This window comes from Anabrus simplex, chromosome 1 (assembly GCF_040414725.1).
Source record: "Anabrus simplex isolate iqAnaSimp1 chromosome 1, ASM4041472v1, whole genome shotgun sequence".
NCBI classification, from domain to species: domain Eukaryota; kingdom Metazoa; phylum Arthropoda; class Insecta; order Orthoptera; family Tettigoniidae; genus Anabrus; species Anabrus simplex.
The window spans coordinates 549317463-549336817 of NC_090265.1; the positions used below are offsets into that span (position 1 = coordinate 549317463).

Here is a 19355-nt window from a genome sequence, read left to right on the forward strand (position 1 = left end):
CAGTGCTGACTGAATTCTTCTGCCTTATGAAGATCCTCACATGCACACTCTCCTTGTTCATTAATTATTCCTGGAATGTCCTTCTTGGAACCTGTTTCTGCCTTAAAATACCTATACATACCCTTCCATTTTTCACTAAAATTTGTGAATGTATGTTGGGTATTCAGCCCGAAGGCTGGTTTGATCCTCCGCAGCTGCGCCAACAGCTGTCCGCTGAAGGGGCGTACTCGGGAAATGAGGAGTGAGGTAGTTTCCCATAGCTTTCCTCACCGAGCCAGCCGTTGCTATTACATATCAGTCTGCCAAGCCCACTGAAATGCATGCACCAACCGACCCTATGAGCGATATTTTCACACCATTCATAACAGGGACTGGCTGCATAAGCAATGGTATTACTAGCATCACTCATACCTCAGTCACTTTCATATTGTCAAAACCAAGGATGAGATTGAGACAGGTCAATGAAAGTAGCAAATTTGATATAGCCCATACGAGCAGACATAGTGCACTGTAAACACTACATCTCACCAGCAAAGGCATGACTGCCAATTATGCTTGCCATCATGTTAGCCTTAGCCACCTTCTTTGCTAGATTCAATTTCCTAGTAAGTTCCTTCAATTTCTCCTTACTTCCACAGCCATTTCTATCTGCATCTCCTTCCTAGTCTCTTTATTTCTCTATTATAATAAGGCTATTTATTTATATCGTGTCAGAAGCATACATAAGTTTAAAATTAAAGATAAGGAAAAACACAAAACATAATATAAATACTCCAATGGCGAAGAGCCACATTAAACTATGTGAGCCCAAAACCTTGCAACATCAAGTGCATTTGGCTTCGCTTTAACCAGGTCTTCTGTTGTGCAGCTGAATGGGCATGAACTGCATTGCAGCAAATGGGCTGTGGTCTGCTCTTCTCCACATACACACAAGGTACTGTCCATTTCGAAACCCCATTTCTTCTGGTTTACCCTGCACCGCGTAACACCAGAGCGCAGTCTGTTCAGTGCTCTCCAATTCACCCAATCTGTGACATGGCAAGGAGGGAGTTCCTCTTTTGGGGTCATCCATTGACTGATCCTCGTATGTTGACTCCTGACGCGCCATTCTTGAATTCTTGCTTGCTGCGCTGTTCCTGCAAGTGTTTCGGTTGCTCTCAAGAAGCTTTTCCTAGACTTAAGCCACTGGTGTGGTGGCTCATATCCAAACAAAGGGTGGGCTTCCGATGTCAACACCTTTCTCTTTTCTTTCTTGGCTGCCACTTCACGGCGAATATCGTTGGTGCTATCCCTGCAAGGCAATACACTTTTTGCAAAGGTGTAGGTCTCAAACATCCAGTAATAATGCGGCAGGTTTCGTTGAGTGCTACATCAACTGCTTTGGTATGGCAAGATTTGTACCACACCGGTATCTTTACAATTCCTTACCACCTTTAAAGGTACAAACCTGTTTTCTTATTCCTCAACAATTTCTTTTAACCCATCCCAGAGTCGCTTACGTTCTTATTTACCATTTTCCACCGATCATAATTACTTTTTTTAAACTGCCTCATGCCTGCTTCATCAGCCATATGGTACTGCCTAATAGTCCTACTTTTAAAACCTTCCTTTCTATCACATTTATTTTTAACTACTACAAAAACAGCTTCATGATCATTAATACCATCTATTACTTCGGTTTCTCTATAGAGCTCATCTGGTTTCATCAGATCACGTCCAGGATATTTTTCCCTCTAGTTGGTTCCGTCACTTTCTGCATCAGCTGTCCTTCCCATATTAGCTTATTTGCCATTTGTTGGTCATGCTTCCAGTCGTTCGCATTTCCTTCCCAGTTGACATTTGGTAAATTAAGATCTCCTGCTACAGTCACACTCCTTTCCATGTCGTTTCTCACATAACTGATTATCTTATCAAATAATTCTGAATCCGTGTCACCACTACCCTTTCCCAGTCTGTACACTCCAAAGACATCAAGTTGCCTATTATCTTTAGAAATGAGCCTTACACCTAGAATTTCATATTTCTCATCTTGAACTTTTTTGTAGCTTACAAATTCTTCTTTCGCCAGAATGAATACTCCCCCTCCCACCATTCCTATCCTATCTCTACGATAAACACTCCAGTTCTGTGAGAAAATTTCTGCATCCATTATATAATTTCTCAGCATGATTCAACTCCTATTACAATAACTGGTAAATATATATTTATTAAGTTACTTAATTCTATTCCTTCCTTTACAATTCTCTACAATTTGTAGGCTAGTATATGACCACCTGTGCTACACCTCAGCTGTAACACTTGTAGTAAGAATGTTAGTACATTACTTCTCCAATTTACTGTTTCATACAATCTCCACGTCATTGTATCATAATTTTAAGCATTAATTTTCCGTTTTGCTATACCCAGTCACTTGGCATATCTTTACTTAGTTACATGGTAGACTGACGTGTGAGAAATGATTAAAATGATGCCATATTTTTCTAACGGTCCATAGTCGCTTGGCAGGAATGACAATAGTGTTCAGAATCATTTTCAGGATGTTCTTACAGTGTATTAGTACCATACAGGATATTAACACAGAATATTGACCTCACAACAACCTTACACATTTGTTGGACTGCAGAACAGAATATTCGTAGAGGTAGCTGATTCACCAGGTATTTGGATTTCAAGTGGGAAGAACTATTTTGGTTCACCATCCTTCACCAATATTACAGCCACTAATGAATATGGAGCCATTTTCATGCTTACCATCACCTTTGAAAACTTTTTTTTCAGCTCAAGTGAGCATCAGAACTGCACACTTTTTGTTCATTCTGTTTTGAGGAATTTTCTGTTTAAAGTAACTGACAGCTATTCAAACTTTCTCCTTTTGTTATTCCTGCTCATGAAAGTGGTAGGAATAATTAATTTTATTTCATGTCGTTTTCTAATTGTAATCAGACTTGTTAATTGATGTTAAATTTTAGAGCAACGTCTCGCATATCGAATGACAGCTTTGACTTCCCAGTTAAGTATTCAAAACATATGAGGTCCCTAAGATAAAGAAGTGCAGCTTATACAGAATCAGGTAATGATTGACATGCAAACAGCCATCTTACAGTTGAGTAAATACAAAATAGTTCTCGTAAGAAACTATGATTAATTATCGTGGCCTTGAATGTTATTTCTAATTTGGTGTAAAATCAAGGTTTATAAATTGTCAATTAGTGGCAACCATGTGCTCACTTCATGTTCTAACTAGTTATGAATCAATATTAAGCCATTTTCATGCCTTGGCATGTGTCAAGGGGGATTGGGCTCTATATGTAGGCTGGATTTTTTTTTGCATCATCTTTTTGTTGTCTCTTGTGTCATGGCTGTATTTTGCGTAACTTTCTCTACATGCTGTAGAAAGTTGTTGACTATTTTGTGTTGTGTCCTGGACCTTTATTATATATTGTTATCAAATAATTACTGTGCCTTAACAATATTTATGCACATTCACACTCTTTTCTTCCATCCTATTTTCTTGGATTGTTGACTCTCCAAATTGAATTGAACTCTTGGACTTTCATTCATTTAGTTTTTACATTTAGAAAAGACATTTCAAGGTGTATGCAGCCTCTTTAGTCAGGATGCAGTGTGTTGAATCACTGTGACTTTCAAAGAAGAAATGAAATCCTGAAATTTAACACCAAACATTTTTTAAGAACTTCAGACTTTAACCTACCTGTACAGTTCATTGTTTAAAGTGCCTTGCAGTCATTGATATATATATATGTCGTGCACCTTTTGTTTCATTAAACCCCAGATGTGAAGGTTAGGCTATATCCCATTCTCCCTGCATGCATGTAATCTTCCCACCAATACATCATATGGCAATAACAAATACAATTTAAATAATGAGTTTAACTTCTGTTTCAAGTCTTCATTTTTCCTTTCTAAGTTACTATGGTACTAAACTGCACCATGACTTCAGGGTCACAATGTAATGATAATGTGGACGGTCATTTTCATTTACTACTTTACCTCCCTCCCAAGTTCTTCATTATATTATCAAAATTACAAGAATCTGTCTTAAATTTCTTGCACATAAGAAATCTTTGACATAGTAGAGATTTTGTATCAAGAATGCAATTATTGCTGTGATGGAACTGTTCAGACATGATACATAGCAAGAGAGAGGTGCATGAAAGCAGCCTTTTCTAAATACAGCAGTAGTACCTTTTTATTTTATAACTTTTCTTTCTTTCAGCTAGAAATAATTTGCAGTCCAATTTAACATATTAAGAGCTTTGGAAAGACATATATTATTGTTGAATAAAATAAAGTAAAACGTGAATTTTCTGATAAATGATTTAGTTCTGTTCCAAGATTAAATTTTGCTGCATGAATTAAAAGAAAGCCATCTTAAGGTAGAACTGAATTCTCTTCTGAGATAATTCAGCTGTTGTCTCTTGGTAGCAAATGCCTTGCTAATGTTCCCTTTGTTGTTACCATTGTCTGTTATGATTTTATTTTCTAATCTTGTATTTTATTACAGGAATGGTCTGATGGGGATTAGCTTTATAGTTTCTGAGCTATTAATGTGGTCACTTAACATGCCTTTATGATTCTGTGGTATAGGTAAGCAATGCTAATGGTATCACATTGCCTATTTCATCAACCAGTAATTTGTAATACCATAATTATTTATTTGTAATTTTATGAAGCCTTTTTTTGTTTTACCATTCTAATTTACCTGAAATATGAGGAACAATGATTGTCAACCATGCTGATTATAAAGGCATGATAAGATGTACAGGATTGTTGTTTTACATTGTATTTGAGCGTGTGTGAGAACACTTGCTGACTTTGTTGTGTGCGGTGTTTCCAGGTGAAACGAGACTTCTTTGCTCTGCTACGGGAGCACTCGGATATTGACCGTCATTCACGCTGGGGTGATGTGAAGAAGCGGCTAGACTCGGACGCTCGCTATAAGGCTGTTGAGTCGAGCACGGCACGCGAGGATTGGTTCCGGGAACATGTCAAGATGCTGAAGGAGGAGCGCAAGCGTGAGAAGGAACGAGACCGTGAGAAGCGAGATAAGGACAAGAGGGAGAGCAGGGATCGAGGTGATCGTGATAAGGAGAGAGACCGAGAGCGGGCCAGGGACAGGGACAAGGAAAGTGAGAGAGAGAAGGAGAGGGAGAAGGAAAGAGAAAAAGAAAAGGAGAAAGATAAAGATATAGATGAGAACGATGCCTCTGAGGTAAGTAGCAGTCGTCTATGATTATGTTGAGAGTTTTAGGTTCATTGTTTTGTTTGTAGCTGTCATCAAGTTTGTTGAAAATTTTTCAAATAGATGAAAAATAGAAATGCACGTTTTAGAGGATAACTTGTGTAATTTAAAACATTGGCCTTCTGACTTACTCGCTAGATAGATTTTATCATGTAATAAGGATGTTTGTTTACTCCTGGAGTTGGTTTGGCATCCATTCTACAAGCCACTTTACATCCTTTTTTCAGTGTGTCTTGGTTTAGACTATTTTCCAACACTTAATTTCTGTTCAGTGCTGCTCCTATTTTTGGGGGCTGAAGACTCTCTGCAGAAATGGGAGGGTTAAAAGAGCCACCAAAGTGAAGAAAACCATGTTATAGCATGTGCTTACAAGACAGTTGGTTGGTCAAACCGGCAGATTGCTGCAGAATTAGAGATATCTGAATTTGGCGTTCACTCGACTTGGAAACGAAGACATGAGATGGGCACTTGCAAAGATAGAGTACATAGAGGACATCCTAGAAGAATGTGTTGGTGAAGATAACCATATTGTGATCTTAAGCAAGCGTAACAGAAGCTGTGGACGTCTGGTCTGAAATCAGCAGGACTAGAGAACAACCATTTTCGGTGTTGACTGTGAAATCTCATTTATGTGATGTTCGGCTGTGTGGACATGTATCTGCCAAGAAGCCTCTTTTAATCCACAGACATTATTCTTGGAGACTCCAGTGAACCAGACAGCACAAGGACCGTTAACCAGTGGGAATGTGTAAAACAATAGAACCTTGATTATCCATCCCTTGATTAACCATTTTGTGGATTACCTTTTCCTGATTTTTTAAAAAAGCAATATGCAGTCTCTCCTAAAAAAGAATGAGCAGGCTCTTAATATTAAGAATGACTTTTTTGCCTCTCGTGGAAACATCTTATTCCCAGGGGCATTAAACAAAGTACAATAATAAGTAAAGTCATCATAACACACTGCTGTGTAAAACTTAAGGATGAGATAGATGAAGCATGCCTGCCAACTTTCCTGATTTAGGCGGGAGACTCCCAATTTTCGAGAGTTTTTCCCGCCTCCCGATTATTCTATTATTTCTCCCGATTTTAGCTTATTTTTTGGTGAACTTCAAACCTTTGTTTTCAAAACCCGCCATTTCAGCTTTTTTACGCCAGTGGCCAGAAGTTCTTTACTCATTGGCCGCTTCGAACGAAATATCGACGTTTATTAATGCGAGAAATGAGCGGTGTTTATTGAAACCTGTATATCACGACGTGTATATCGTTTGTCAATCTATCGTTCTCACGTGCTATGTTCGTGTTTGTTCACATCAGTCTAGTTGATTCCATTCCCTTTGGTCGATTCTAGAGACTAATCACTAGATATTGAGCTTTTCTTAGTAATTTAGTGACAAGGACTGGTGACTTTTCTAGAGATTTTAAGCCATTTGGAGACAATTCTGACTAATTTTAATTTAACTCAGTATGAATGAAATAAGAGTTTCGTCTGTACATTGCTCAGAATTTATAAAGAATGATATTTCCGTACTGGTCGTGACCATAGTAACAAGGGGAAATGTACGTTTTAATTTTCCGTAATTTCTGTATGTACGTACGTACGCACGTTCATCATGAGAAAACCGCTGAAGAGAATTTAATGAAACTCGGTATATAACGTTGGGGAATAAGTCGCTACAATCTAGGCCATAAATAATTTTATTCACGCTGAGTGAAATGGTAGTTTAGGGGAAGGCCTAAAATTTGTTTCTCGAATATTTGTGTTATTATTGGCCATATCGATAAATACTGCATAACTATTATATATTATTAAATTTCCTATCATTTATGTCGTATACCTTTTTACCGTACCGGCTATAACAGAGATATTCATGAATTTGTATTTTTTTGCTAAGTCCATATCAGCGCCGAGGTACGAGAAAATGTGTGAACAGAATTTTATGTAATATCGGGGAATAAGGAACTACAGTCTACGGTATAAATAATTTTATTCACTCTGCTCAAAATGGTAGTTTAGGGGTAGGTGTCTAAAATTTAATTTTGAATTACCTATCTTACTGGTCGTATTGAAAATTACTACATAACAAAAGTTATGGAGAATACAATTTCCGATTATTTGTGTCTTATTCAGTTTTGCAAGAGACAGTTCTCATGATTGATCCGTATTGAAACTGACTTAAGCAAATTATCACAAAATTAATTTATTCTATTATCACCACGTATTCAATACAAGCCACATGCTACGTGGATGGAAACCACATAATACTATATACACTACCCAGGGGCATGTTTCGCCCCTTGTTAAGGGCATCAGCAGCATCATCAGGTAACCTTAAGGTCAAATGTCTGAAACATTATCTATTTGTACATGGATTACAATGAAAAATATGTTACACATTAATGAGAAGAAAGTCATGAAGGAACGATCGCTTGAATAATAACACAAGTGGGAGTCATGAAAGAAAGGACGACTCACTTTACATTAGATGCTCTGATATCACAGATTCAGAAGAAAACTAAATGTGAAGGCCTCCAATATAGAAAGCGCATAAAATTGATCAACAATAACATGACATTGACCATTGTTTGTTGTGATGTGCCTTGTGTATTCTGCTGCCATTTATCTCCGATAGATGGGATTACTGCTGTGTGTCGAGTATAACAGCCTGCCTGAATATTGGCGGGAAGTAGCTGGGGAGTGGGGAGTTAGATCTCTCTTCTTTAGCATGCCATTCCTCTGGTTCATAAATTTTCTGATACTACTGGTACGTAACACACTGGATCATCATAGTATTCCAGCTATTCGATCGCTACTCTGAGGCAGTGATTTGACACACTTAAACAGAATAATTACACAGGAGTGTTCGCGGCTGTTTGCAGCCTGGTCATTCTAGCTCTGAAACTTTGAACTGTTAGATCAACACCGTAGTACTTTTCGCTAAAAGTGAGAAAATGTGCTGTTTTCGTTTGATTGAATATTTCATATGACAGCACTGCTTTTAATCGTGACATTCATACTGGCGGATTTGTAATGACCTATGTTGACTTCAGTATACTACACTACGATTAGTGGTGTAGGGGTAAAGTTCATGCCTCATACCCGGAGGTCCTGGGTTCGATTTCCGGCCAGGTCAGGGATTTTTACCTGGACCTGAGGGCTGGTTCGAGGTCCACTCAGCCTACGTGATTAGAATTGAGGAGCTATCTGATGGTGAGATAGCGGCCCCAGTCTAGAAAGCCAAGAATAACGGCAAGAGGATTCGTCGTGCTGACCACATGACACCTCGTAATCTGCAGGCCTTCGGGCTGAGCAGCGGTCGCTTGGTAGGCCAAGGCCCTTCAAGGGCTGTAGTGCCATGGGGTTTGGTTTGGTTTGGTTTTTATATTGACTTCAGTTGGGAAAACTATAAGGACAGTCTTTCTGAGAATTCCGTGGCAAAGCACGGGCTACATCAGCTAGTTATTTGATCCAAATAGCATTGCGCTTCGCATAATCCCGTGGCCACTTGATGCAATATATTAATCTATGCATTTTCTAAGTAATGGCATCTAAGTGCATGACTAATTCACACATGTGGGGCATGAGTTGATACTATTTTCGGTAGGCTTATCAGAGACCGATCATCTCACTCACATACTTCCTGAGAGGGAATAGAGATGTGTAATTTTTAGCCTTGTAGCCTTGTACAGCAACAGTCGTGTTTTGAGACAAGAAGTATTATAAATATATCGCAGTACTGTATTGTGCATCAAGACATATAGAATGAGCAGTTTTGGCCAATTGTATCCTGATTTTCCTGATTTTCATATCAAAATCTCCTGATTTTTGGTTTTGTAAAGTTGGCAGGTATGGATAAAGCAATATAACATATCAACTACTTGATGGAAATGAACGAAAGTGTTGTAACATGTTGCTAGAAGTCTCCTACATGTGCATAGAAACCTGGTGTGTGGTCAGCACGACTAAAGCACCAAATTGGTCTGGCCCCACAAAACGAGGCAGTTGAAGGAACAAGACAAGACAGTGTGAGTCAGTCAGCAAGCTGTTACGGTTTGCTTGGTGGTGTTATTCATTACATGGCCATAGACATTTGGATGACTTCACATGGGGAAGAATCATTGAGAAACTGGAGGAAGCCCAGGAGTTTGGTATTGCTCACAGCATTGTTTCACGGCCATGGAGAGCATTCTGAACCATAGGTACTGCTGCCCGAAGCAGAGGAGGGGGTCGATCACAGTCAACTATAGCAGCAGATGACCGCTACATTGTGCAACAGGCAAGAAGAGACTCACATAATACAGCGGGTACAATTGCAACCACATTTAACAGGACTGCAAGGTACCCAATCTCACACTCCACAGTGGCACGGCAACTGCGTGGGGGTGGTCTGTTTGCCCAATGACCATTATGCTGTGTTCCGTTGACACCAGGACATCGGCCGCACCGTTGATATGGTGCCAAGAGCATCAGGTCTGGACCGACGAGGAGTGGGGTCGCGTGCTCTTCTCAGATGAGAGCAGATTCAGTCTGAGTAATGATTCTAGACGTACCCTCATCTGGCGAGGTGGGAACACATAATGTACCTAGGAACATTGTCGAACATGATCATTTTGGTTGTCCAAGTGTTATGGTGTGGGGAGGCATGATGTTGCATGGGTGTACCAACCACCAAAACTTTGAACGGAGTACACTCACCAGTCAACATTATTGTGACAGTGTACTCCTTCCCCATGAGCACCTCTTCAGGGGTGTATTCGTCCCTGACTTCATTTTTATTGATGACAATGCACGGCTGCATCAAACGGTGCACGTGGAGGAGCTCTTGGAACAAAAGCTTATTTGGCGAATGGACTGGTGTGCCCATTCTCCCCGACTTAAATCCCATCAGGCACGTGTGGGACATGTTGGGCAGACATATTGCAGCACGTCCACATCCATCAACAACCTTCCAGCAGTTGTAAACCACACTCGTGGAGGGTTGGAATGCCCTACCACAAGAACTTCTTACCAATCTTGTGGCCAGCATGAGAACATGTTGCAGAGCATGCATCACTGTCCGTGGTGATCACACACCATTTTAAGAACCATGTCCTTTCTTTTGCGATATCCAGGGGACCATCATGAGTGACTTACGCGTAATTTTTTTGTCTCTGTATAAAAGTGTCATTTCTGTTCATCTCATCACATATTCCTTTCAGTTGCCTACTGTACCATACTGTAGCAGTTCTTCCTATGTATGATTCAAGTTTCATCGAGCTATGTTACTTGGCAATGACACAACATGCGAAAGTTAGTTTCGTCCTTAAGTGTATTTTTGTAGTTTCAGTTTGCTGGTTATTGTTAGTCTCTTTCACTCTGTCTTATTGAGATATTCTGTTGTTATTGATGTCCGCTAGTATCCTTCCCTGATCTGCAAGGTCCATCTTACTGTGTACATCCAGCGGTTCTTGGGTGTCCCACCATTCATTTTCCTGCCACATGCCTCTCCAGGTTAACATCAGCTATCATTGTTGACACCATCCTCATTACATGCTCCTCACTTCATTCTGTATATGCCGACTTGATCTAACAACAATGTCTCAATTCCAGCTTCCTTACTCACCATGCCATTCCTTAACTTGCCCAGTCATGTGTTTTGAATTATGGACCTCAGGATCTTCATCTCAGATGTCTGTAACCTTGATGTGTCCTTAGTGAGAGTGCATATGTAGGTTTGGTATGAAATATTGACTGAACATTACCAGCTTTGTTTTTCGTGGTACTTTGTGCTTCGAAAGGATTGTTCTTACTTGCTGGTAAAAGTGAGAGCCCTTCTGCACTCACAGAGTAAGTGGCTGTGCAGTTTGGGTCACATAGTTGTCAGGTTACATTCGGGAGATAGTGGATTCAAACCCCACTGTCGGCAGCCCTAAAGATGGTTTTCTGTGCTTTCCCATCTTCACCAAGCAAATACTGGGGCTGTACCTTAAATAAGGCCTTGGTCGCATCCTTCTCACTCCTAATCCTTTCCTGTCTCATCACCATAAGACTTATCTGTGACGGTGCGACTTAAAGCAAAATGTAAAAATATGTCTTATGCACTCTATTTGCCACCCCCTTTGTAGCTAGTATGTGTGGAGAACTTCACTGCCTAGGTATGCAAAGTTTTCCACACTTTCCAGTGGATGGTTTGCAAGCATAACATTCGCTGGTTGTCCCTCTGTTTATTTCTGTAGCTACAGTTTTGGCTTTGCTTATCTTGAGATTGAATTCCTGGAACTTAACTTTCCATTAATTGAGTCCCAGCTGTACCCATTTCCCAGTTTCACTCTAGATTATGATGTCATTAGCAAAAGCCATTGCATTAAGTTCACCAGTGGTTATCTTGATGTTCTTCGTTATGTTATTCATGATGGTTATAAACAATAATGGGGATAAGGCACTGCCTTCCCAGACTCCACTTTTGGTCTGGAACCAGGTTGAATGCCCGTCACCGAATCGCACACAGCTGGTACAGTGCCCATACAGCATATCAACTTTCTTCACCAGTCCCTCCAGCACATTTCTCTTTCTCAGACATTCTCATAGTCTCTCTTTTGGAATGCTGTCATATGCCTTCCTAGTATCCAGGAAAAACCATGAACAGATATTTCCCAATATTTCTCCATTAACATGCAGAAACTGAAGATTAGGTTTGTTGTAGACCTAGGTCTGAAGCCGTACTGTTCATCATCTTACTGTGACTCAAAGATTGCTTACAATCTGCTCTCCAAGATCCTCTATTTAAAAAAAAAAAAAAAAAAAAAAGAGAGAGAGAGAGAGAGTTAAAAAAACTTGAGAAGGACACTATTTCCTGGTAATTGGACCATTTTCAGCTATTTCCTTTCTTAAACGGGGGGGGTATGACACCCTCGGTCCAATCAGCTGTTATCTTAGTCGTCCTTCCATTCTGCATTGAGCCACTGTAAAATCTGAATTCCTGCTGCTTTTAATCATGTCTGTGTTGACTTCATAGATTCTGGGGATTTCCCTCATGGCATCTTAAGTGCTGTGTGTGTTTCTGTCCATGTAATAGAAGGTTCCTCTGTGAAGGTTTCAACAGGTGGTTCTATTTTCTATTGTAAGAGAAGGTTTTATGTTTAGCTTGGTTAGCTTGTGCATTTAAAGATAAAAATTTAATGATGTTCCGTATTAAACTATAGTGCCACCTGCATTTTGGGTCTTAACATTCAAATTTAAACTCATGCCTTGCACTGCCTTGGACTACCTCAATTTCAACCTGAATTCTTATCTTAAAGAAGTAGTGCACTGTGCATATACGTTTTTCATTTGTTTCCGGTATTGCGATACACACACACACACACACACACATATTTTCGAACCCAAAACAATTACAGACTGGATCATCAAGCTATTCACAGAGTTCCGTCGGCATTTGAAAGCACAGTGCCGGACATTGAGTGTGTTGCGCTGATCTTCAGGAGGTAGCAATTCGCTTCAGTCAAGCGACTTGTCTTTGTCTTCTACGCAATTTTGGGACTTCATATTTATTAAATTGTGTTGTGACTTCACGACGGATAATATATGCATGCAAGCTCACTTAACTGTTCACCTCTTCTCGTAAACATTTTGAGACAGTGCCGAACTCTATGTGTGTTGTACCGCTATTCAGAAGATCGCGCCTTACTTCATATAAGTGACTGACCTACTTCTTCTAGATTTTACGATTTAAAATCGCACAGTGCCAATCCCCATTATCTTATTTTTCCTCTTCAACTGTTTTTGTGAAAGACTCATTCTTTAATTTCTTATTTACCAATGCATTGTTTTAGCATTTTATTTGGCTGATGATGACCCAGATTGGGGTCGAAACCGGTACCGCTTCCACTTATAGTTAAATAAAAATGTAACACTACATTTCTTATTTATTTGTATTGAATTTGTTGAACTACGTTATTTGTTATTTCAATTTAATTGGAAAACCAGCAAGGCGAGATTATTCCATTTGGTAAGATGTATGATACACGAGGAGTGCCATACGATTTTATGCAGAATGTTCATATACCTATTCCCAAGAAAGCAGGTGCTGATAGGTGTGGAAAATACACCACCATTGGTTTAGTATCTCACGCCTGCAAAATTTTAAATGTGTTATTTTCAGGAGAATGGAAAGACAACTTGAATCTGAGTTGGGAGAAGATCAGTTTGGCGTCAGAAGAAATCTACGAACACATGTAGCAATCCTGACCTTACGTCTGATCTTATATGATGTTGATGGGACCAGGCTATTGGAAATTCTGAAGGTGATCAGGGTCAGATACCGATAAGGAAAAATTATCTACAATCTATGAAAAAAAAAAGAAAACAGTCTAAAGTGATCAGAATTGAGGGCTTTGAAAAAGAAACAGCAAGAAAGGAGTGAGGTAAGACTGTGGTTTGTCCCTCCTCCTTTTCAATGTTTTTGTAGAATAGTTGGTAAAGGAAATCAAAGAGGAATATGGAAAGAGAATCACAATCCAAGGAGAGGAAATCAAAACTCTGAGATTTGCCGATGATATTTTATCCGAGTCTGCAGAAGATCTGGAGAAATTGCTGAATGGTGTGGACAGAATCGTGGGAAGGAGTACACGGTAAAAATAAATAAGTCCAAAACAAAAGTAATGAAGTGCAGTTGAACAAAGACAAGTGATGCAGAAAAAATTTTATATCAGGAAATGAAGTGTTCAATGAGGTAGATGAATATTATTACTTGGGTAGTAAAATGACTAACGATTGCAGAAGTAAGGACATAAAATGCAGAGTACCACAAGCAAGCAAGGCCTTTCTTGAGAAAAGAAATATGCTCATTTCAAACGTTTATATAGGAATTAGAAAGGTGTTTTTGAAGACTTTTGTCTGGAGCGTGGCATTGTTTGGAAGTGAAACATGGACCCTAACTAGCTTGAAAAGAAAATAGAAGCTTTTGAAATGCGATGTTACATAAGAGTGCTGACGGTGAGATGGGTAGATCAAATCACGAATGAAGAGATGCTGAATCAAATTGGTTAGAGGAGAACGATCTGGCAAAATTTGACAAGAAGAGGAGATAGAGTGACAGGACACATCTTAAGACACCCAGGACCTGTTTACTGATTTTTGAGGGAAGTGTAGGTGGTAAGAACGGTAGGGGTAGACCAAAATATGAATATGACAAGCAGATTAGAGCAGATATAGGATGCAGTAGTTACATAAAAATGAAAAGGTTATCACAAGATAGGGTGGCATGAAGAGCTGCGTCAAGCCAGTCTATGGACTAATGACTCAAACATCATCATTCTGGTTAGAGATTATTTATGGTGGGGTTCTCATTTCATACATTTATCTTGGAGAAGTGTTGCAAGGTTTAAAATAATGCAGAATTGGAGTATGTTAGAAAGTGGTGAAGATAGTAAACTTTCTAACAGAGGTTCACAATAATGTTTTAATGAATATAGTATTGATAATGATTTCAAAAATTATGAAAAAAGTTATCAAATATTGTGCGAAGACCAAGGGACAGTGCTACAGAGAAATGTTGCTAGTAATATCACGATAATTATTCCAGTGAACTGCCAACATTGAAAATAATGCTGTTTCAAATCATGATTTACCATATGGGAGTTCAGAAATATATTTTCTTCAATCATTTGTGGGATGGGAATTTTATGAGCTTGTAGTAAATCAGCTGAATATTCATACTGAATATTGACAGAGGAAAAACTAGGACTTTTGATATTACTTGGCAAAAATTGCGCTGACGATATAAGGGCGCATGTAGGTGTTCTAATTTATATGGGTTTGGTTGTTTTACCTGAAAGTGATAACTTCCTAGGAGACTTGTACGTCTGCCCAATATTAAAACAGGCAATGATACTGAAATGGTTTAGGAAACTTATGCAATATTCAGATTCAAAGGGTGAGTGCAAATATATATTCATTGATCGTTTAGAAACAAAATGCAAAACAATTTACAATTTGGTTGACTTCTGTGTTGTTTTCTTTATTGGGTGACATTTATGCTGGTGTTTTCATTGCAATTTAAATGCCCATGTTGGAATACGCAGTAAACGAAGTAAAACATTGGTAGCTACTGGAGAGAAGTGTCACGAATCTAGTAATGGCAACCTTAAATTAAAATTAGCTCTTGTTGGCAAAGGTAAAAAGTCTGCAGTTTCTCAAGAGAACAGTGATGAAACGTTTTATAGTGGGCTATTATAACAAATCAACATGGATGGCACGTGATACTGTGTATTTTCAGAACTTAGTTCTATTGCAAGTTCATCTCACAGATTTGAGAATTCTGTGAGTCCGAAGACTTGCCTTGAAAGGCATTTTCTCTTCTTGATAATGCACCATCCCAACCTATTGATGCAGAGTTGAAATCAAAGACTGAAACATTTTAGTTTCCTATTTGCTGCCTAATATGAGGCCATTTATTCAGTTGAGGGACCAAGGTGTCATTGCAATTCTTACGAGGCATTGTAAATGAAAACTTCCAGGCTTCTTACTTTCCGAAGATTTTTTGAAGGTTTAGTTGCAGAAAAAACACAATCTTAAAAGAAGCGCTCTATGTTGCCCATAAATCATGGGACCTAGTAACCGCTCAGAACATAACTTGTTCGTTAAGAAAATTATATATTGATATCAAAGAGCTCACTGATTATTTTTGTGGATTCAGCATCATGGATTTTATTGCCATTTTTTATTAGGTATTTTTTTGAGGGCTATTTTAAAATAAGTTTGAGCATGTAAAGGTCTGGGATCTAATATAAGTCTTTACCCCAGCAAAGCACCCAAATAAATGCACAATTGTTCTAAGTTAGAATCAAGCGGAAGAGAGTGTATGTATATTACTGTCATCTGTCCACGTGGGAGTTTTTAAAAGGACTCAAATTCCAGCACAGTAAAGTGAACGGTATCAGTATGGGCACTTTTAACAGATTTCATCAGCATCATACATTAAAATGTATATTGTTGTTTAGTCGGCATTAGCATATTAAAGTATCAAACCAGTCTTACTGCATTAAATATTCAGTTTTGACTGTTTATTGGAATATAAAATGTGAACTGATGTTTTGGACAAATACAATTTTTCTTATTAGTGCTTTCAAGTCCTGAAATACTGGGCATGGTAGTCTTTTGGGTTTCTGCTGTGTTGTGTGTGGCATGACAACATCTGTAAGATTTTATATCATCTGTTCCCTGGTGTCAATTAGGATGATTTATTTTGCAAATGTTTTTCACCTGTTATTCATTTTAAAGCGACTACGTACTACAGACATTGTTTTGTTTTAGGATGACAATCCCAACTCTGAAGATGAACGTGAGAAAGAGTTAAAGGATAAAGAGCGTCAGGCAAGAATGGAAGCAAGCATTAGAGAAAGAGAGAAGGAAGTTCAGAGAACGCTAGCCACTCATCTTCGTGATAGAGATAAAGAGCGTGAGCAACACAAGCATGATGAAGCTGTGCAACACTTCAATGCTCTGCTGGCTGATTTGGTTAGTAGCCAGCTATATTCTTAAGTGTGTTTGTTTCTGATAGGATAGATCTTGTGTTATTCCATGAATATATTACTCTTTTTTCCAGGTTCGAAATGCAGAATTGGCGTGGCGTGAAGCTAAGAGACAGTTACGCAAAGACCATAGATGGGAACTTGCAGAACTGCTGGACAGGGAGGAGAAGGAGAAATTGTTCAATCAGCATATCGAGCAGCTTGCCAAAAAAAAGAAAGAGAAGTTCAGGTAATTTCATTTGTACAGTCTTCCTTGTTGTTATATCAGTTGTCTTTGGAGGAATTGTAACTTATATTTCAAAGACCACTTATAAGGAGTTTGCTTCCACAAATTTTTGTAAAGTTTTTGTTTAAAAAAGCCATATATTTGCTCGTGTACTAAAACCCCCCTGGCTTTTCGAGACAAAAAAAAAAAAAAAAAAACTTGCATACAAGACCCTCTAACGTAATTCATCAGGGACGAACAACAATTCCGTTTCAAAGCGGGTACAAGCTTTATTGCAGCTCCAATGAAATCACACAGATTTGTGAATAGTTCCGTCCGTACGACCCGCACAATGGAAATGCGCCAAAGTCATGTGGTACACCTGTGTTTCATAGTTGAGAAATGTCCCCTTTTGTAGCGTGGGCCTGCTGCACCTCTGATGACGCCGCACAAATAGGTGAATGTTTTTGTGTCCGACTCACGCATTGGGAGCATTCATCAGTCATGCTATATGTCTGTGTTTTGTAGTTAAGGATGCCTGCCAGCATAATGGTTAGCACAATTAGCTGCCATTCTTGGGGGCCTGAGTTCGATTCCCCATACTGCACTGCAGGAGATTCAAGAATTGCAGGAAGTTTTATATGTGGTAAAAATGGTACATGCAGCTCTCGTCCACTGGGGTGTGCCTAAAAAAAGAGCTGCACCATCTCGGGATGAGAAAACAAGTTTACTTTAGTTAAGAAATATTCATGGTTGCTGCTATAATATGGCAGGCTATATTCAGTTGTGTTCTTGACAAAGTGCTGCAAAATGCAAGGAATAGGTGGTATAGAAATGGGATGCAAGAACAAAGGAATTGGAGTTGACTGTTTAGCCTTTGCGGATGACACTGTGGTTCTGTCAGAGTCAATAGAGGAGGCACGGAACTAAGTTGCCCAGCTCCAGGAAGAAGTAAGTAAGGCAGGCCTACAAATTTCTTTCAAGAAAACTCAATATATGACCAACATCAAAACAGCACCCAGATGGATGACAGTTGAGAAAGGATTCAGAAAGTGGAGAAATTCAAATATCTGGGGGAGTGGACAGACAATAACTTGTCAGAAAGAGAGGCACTGTTATCGAGAATCAATGAGTTGAACTTCACATATGAATTTAACTGTGAACACTTACAACAACAAGAATATCTCGATCAATGCAAATTTCGGACACTACCAGTCACTGCTCCGTCCAGAGACTTTATATGCAACTGAAAGTTTGAACCTGAAGTCAAGAAGTTGGAACTAGTGCAGAGAAAGATTCTGAGGAAGATACTGGGACCCCAAAGTACAGAGGATGGCTCATATAGAAAGAAAGGAAACCAAGAATTATATCTCATGACGGAAAAGATTTCAGGTATCATCTGGAAGAGGAGAGTTATGTTCTTCGGTCATATCTACAAAATGAACCCAAGAAGACTGGTAAGATTTTTTGAGATCGGGAAAACTACAGTGCGCTTTTACCAGGTGGTGTAGAAGGACCTGGAAGAAATGGGTATACAAGGAATGGAAATCTGCAACAGGGATGCTTATAAGCCGAGGATCAAGGCCACGAAGAGATTTCAGGAAAAAGTTAGATCCCGTATCCAAGCGCCATGGGCAGAAGAAAGGAGGAGATTGCAGAGTGAAAGGATGAAGAAATAATGGACAAGAATTAAAGCACAGTAACAGATGAGGCTGAATTTGAATTAACGTAGTCCATAGTCTGCCAAAACGAAAGGAAAAAATGAATAAAAGATAGCAGATGATATCATTAACAAAGTGATCGTTTAATATCTCATAACCCGAGCCAATACAGTAAAACCTTGATGCATCATTTTCCAAGGGGGAGGGGGTGAAAATGACAATGGATGCAGAAAAGCTATAAATGCGGGTGATATAAAAAATAGGGGAAAGCAAAATAATAAAATGGCCACCACATAAGAGGACAAATAAAAACGGTCCAAGACTGGTTGAATTATGCAGAAACCACAATCTTATTTCAAAATCAACATATTTAAAAAGGAAATCTCATAAATTAAAAACTTGGAAACATCCTGATTTCCAAAAAGGTGAATTCAACACTAATACATTAGAAGAACGGACCACCAAACTAAAGCTGATAGCAGAAGAGTTAGCTTCAACAAATCCTAGGAAAAAGCATGAATGGTGGAATGAAGAATGTAACCAGGCAATTGAGACACCAAGCTTGGATAAATCATCAAGCCCAAAAGTCAGACAAATCAAATTTAGAACTAATAAAACATAGAAAGTCACCCGATAAAATCATCAGACAAACCAGACACAAACATCTTAAAAGTACGTTATGAAAGAATAGTCAAAGACAAAGAGCCCCGTCTCCCTT

The 19355-nt window shown here is 39.0% G+C and overlaps 1 protein-coding gene across 3 annotated transcripts in view; it reads left to right on the plus strand.

Moving 5' to 3' along the window:
• The window catches only part of LOC136857127 (transcription elongation regulator 1), a 513780-nt gene that overhangs the window by 413088 nt on the left and 81337 nt on the right, over window positions 1–19355 (plus strand). For all 3 annotated transcript variants that reach the window (XM_067135534.2, XM_067135536.2, XM_067135535.2), the window contains exons 13-15: window positions 4859–5233; window positions 16554–16757; window positions 16846–17000. In XM_067135534.2, the coding sequence (XP_066991635.2) occupies window positions 4859–5233; window positions 16554–16757; window positions 16846–17000 (734 nt within the window). The remainder of the gene's footprint in view (window positions 1–4858; window positions 5234–16553; window positions 16758–16845; window positions 17001–19355) is intronic.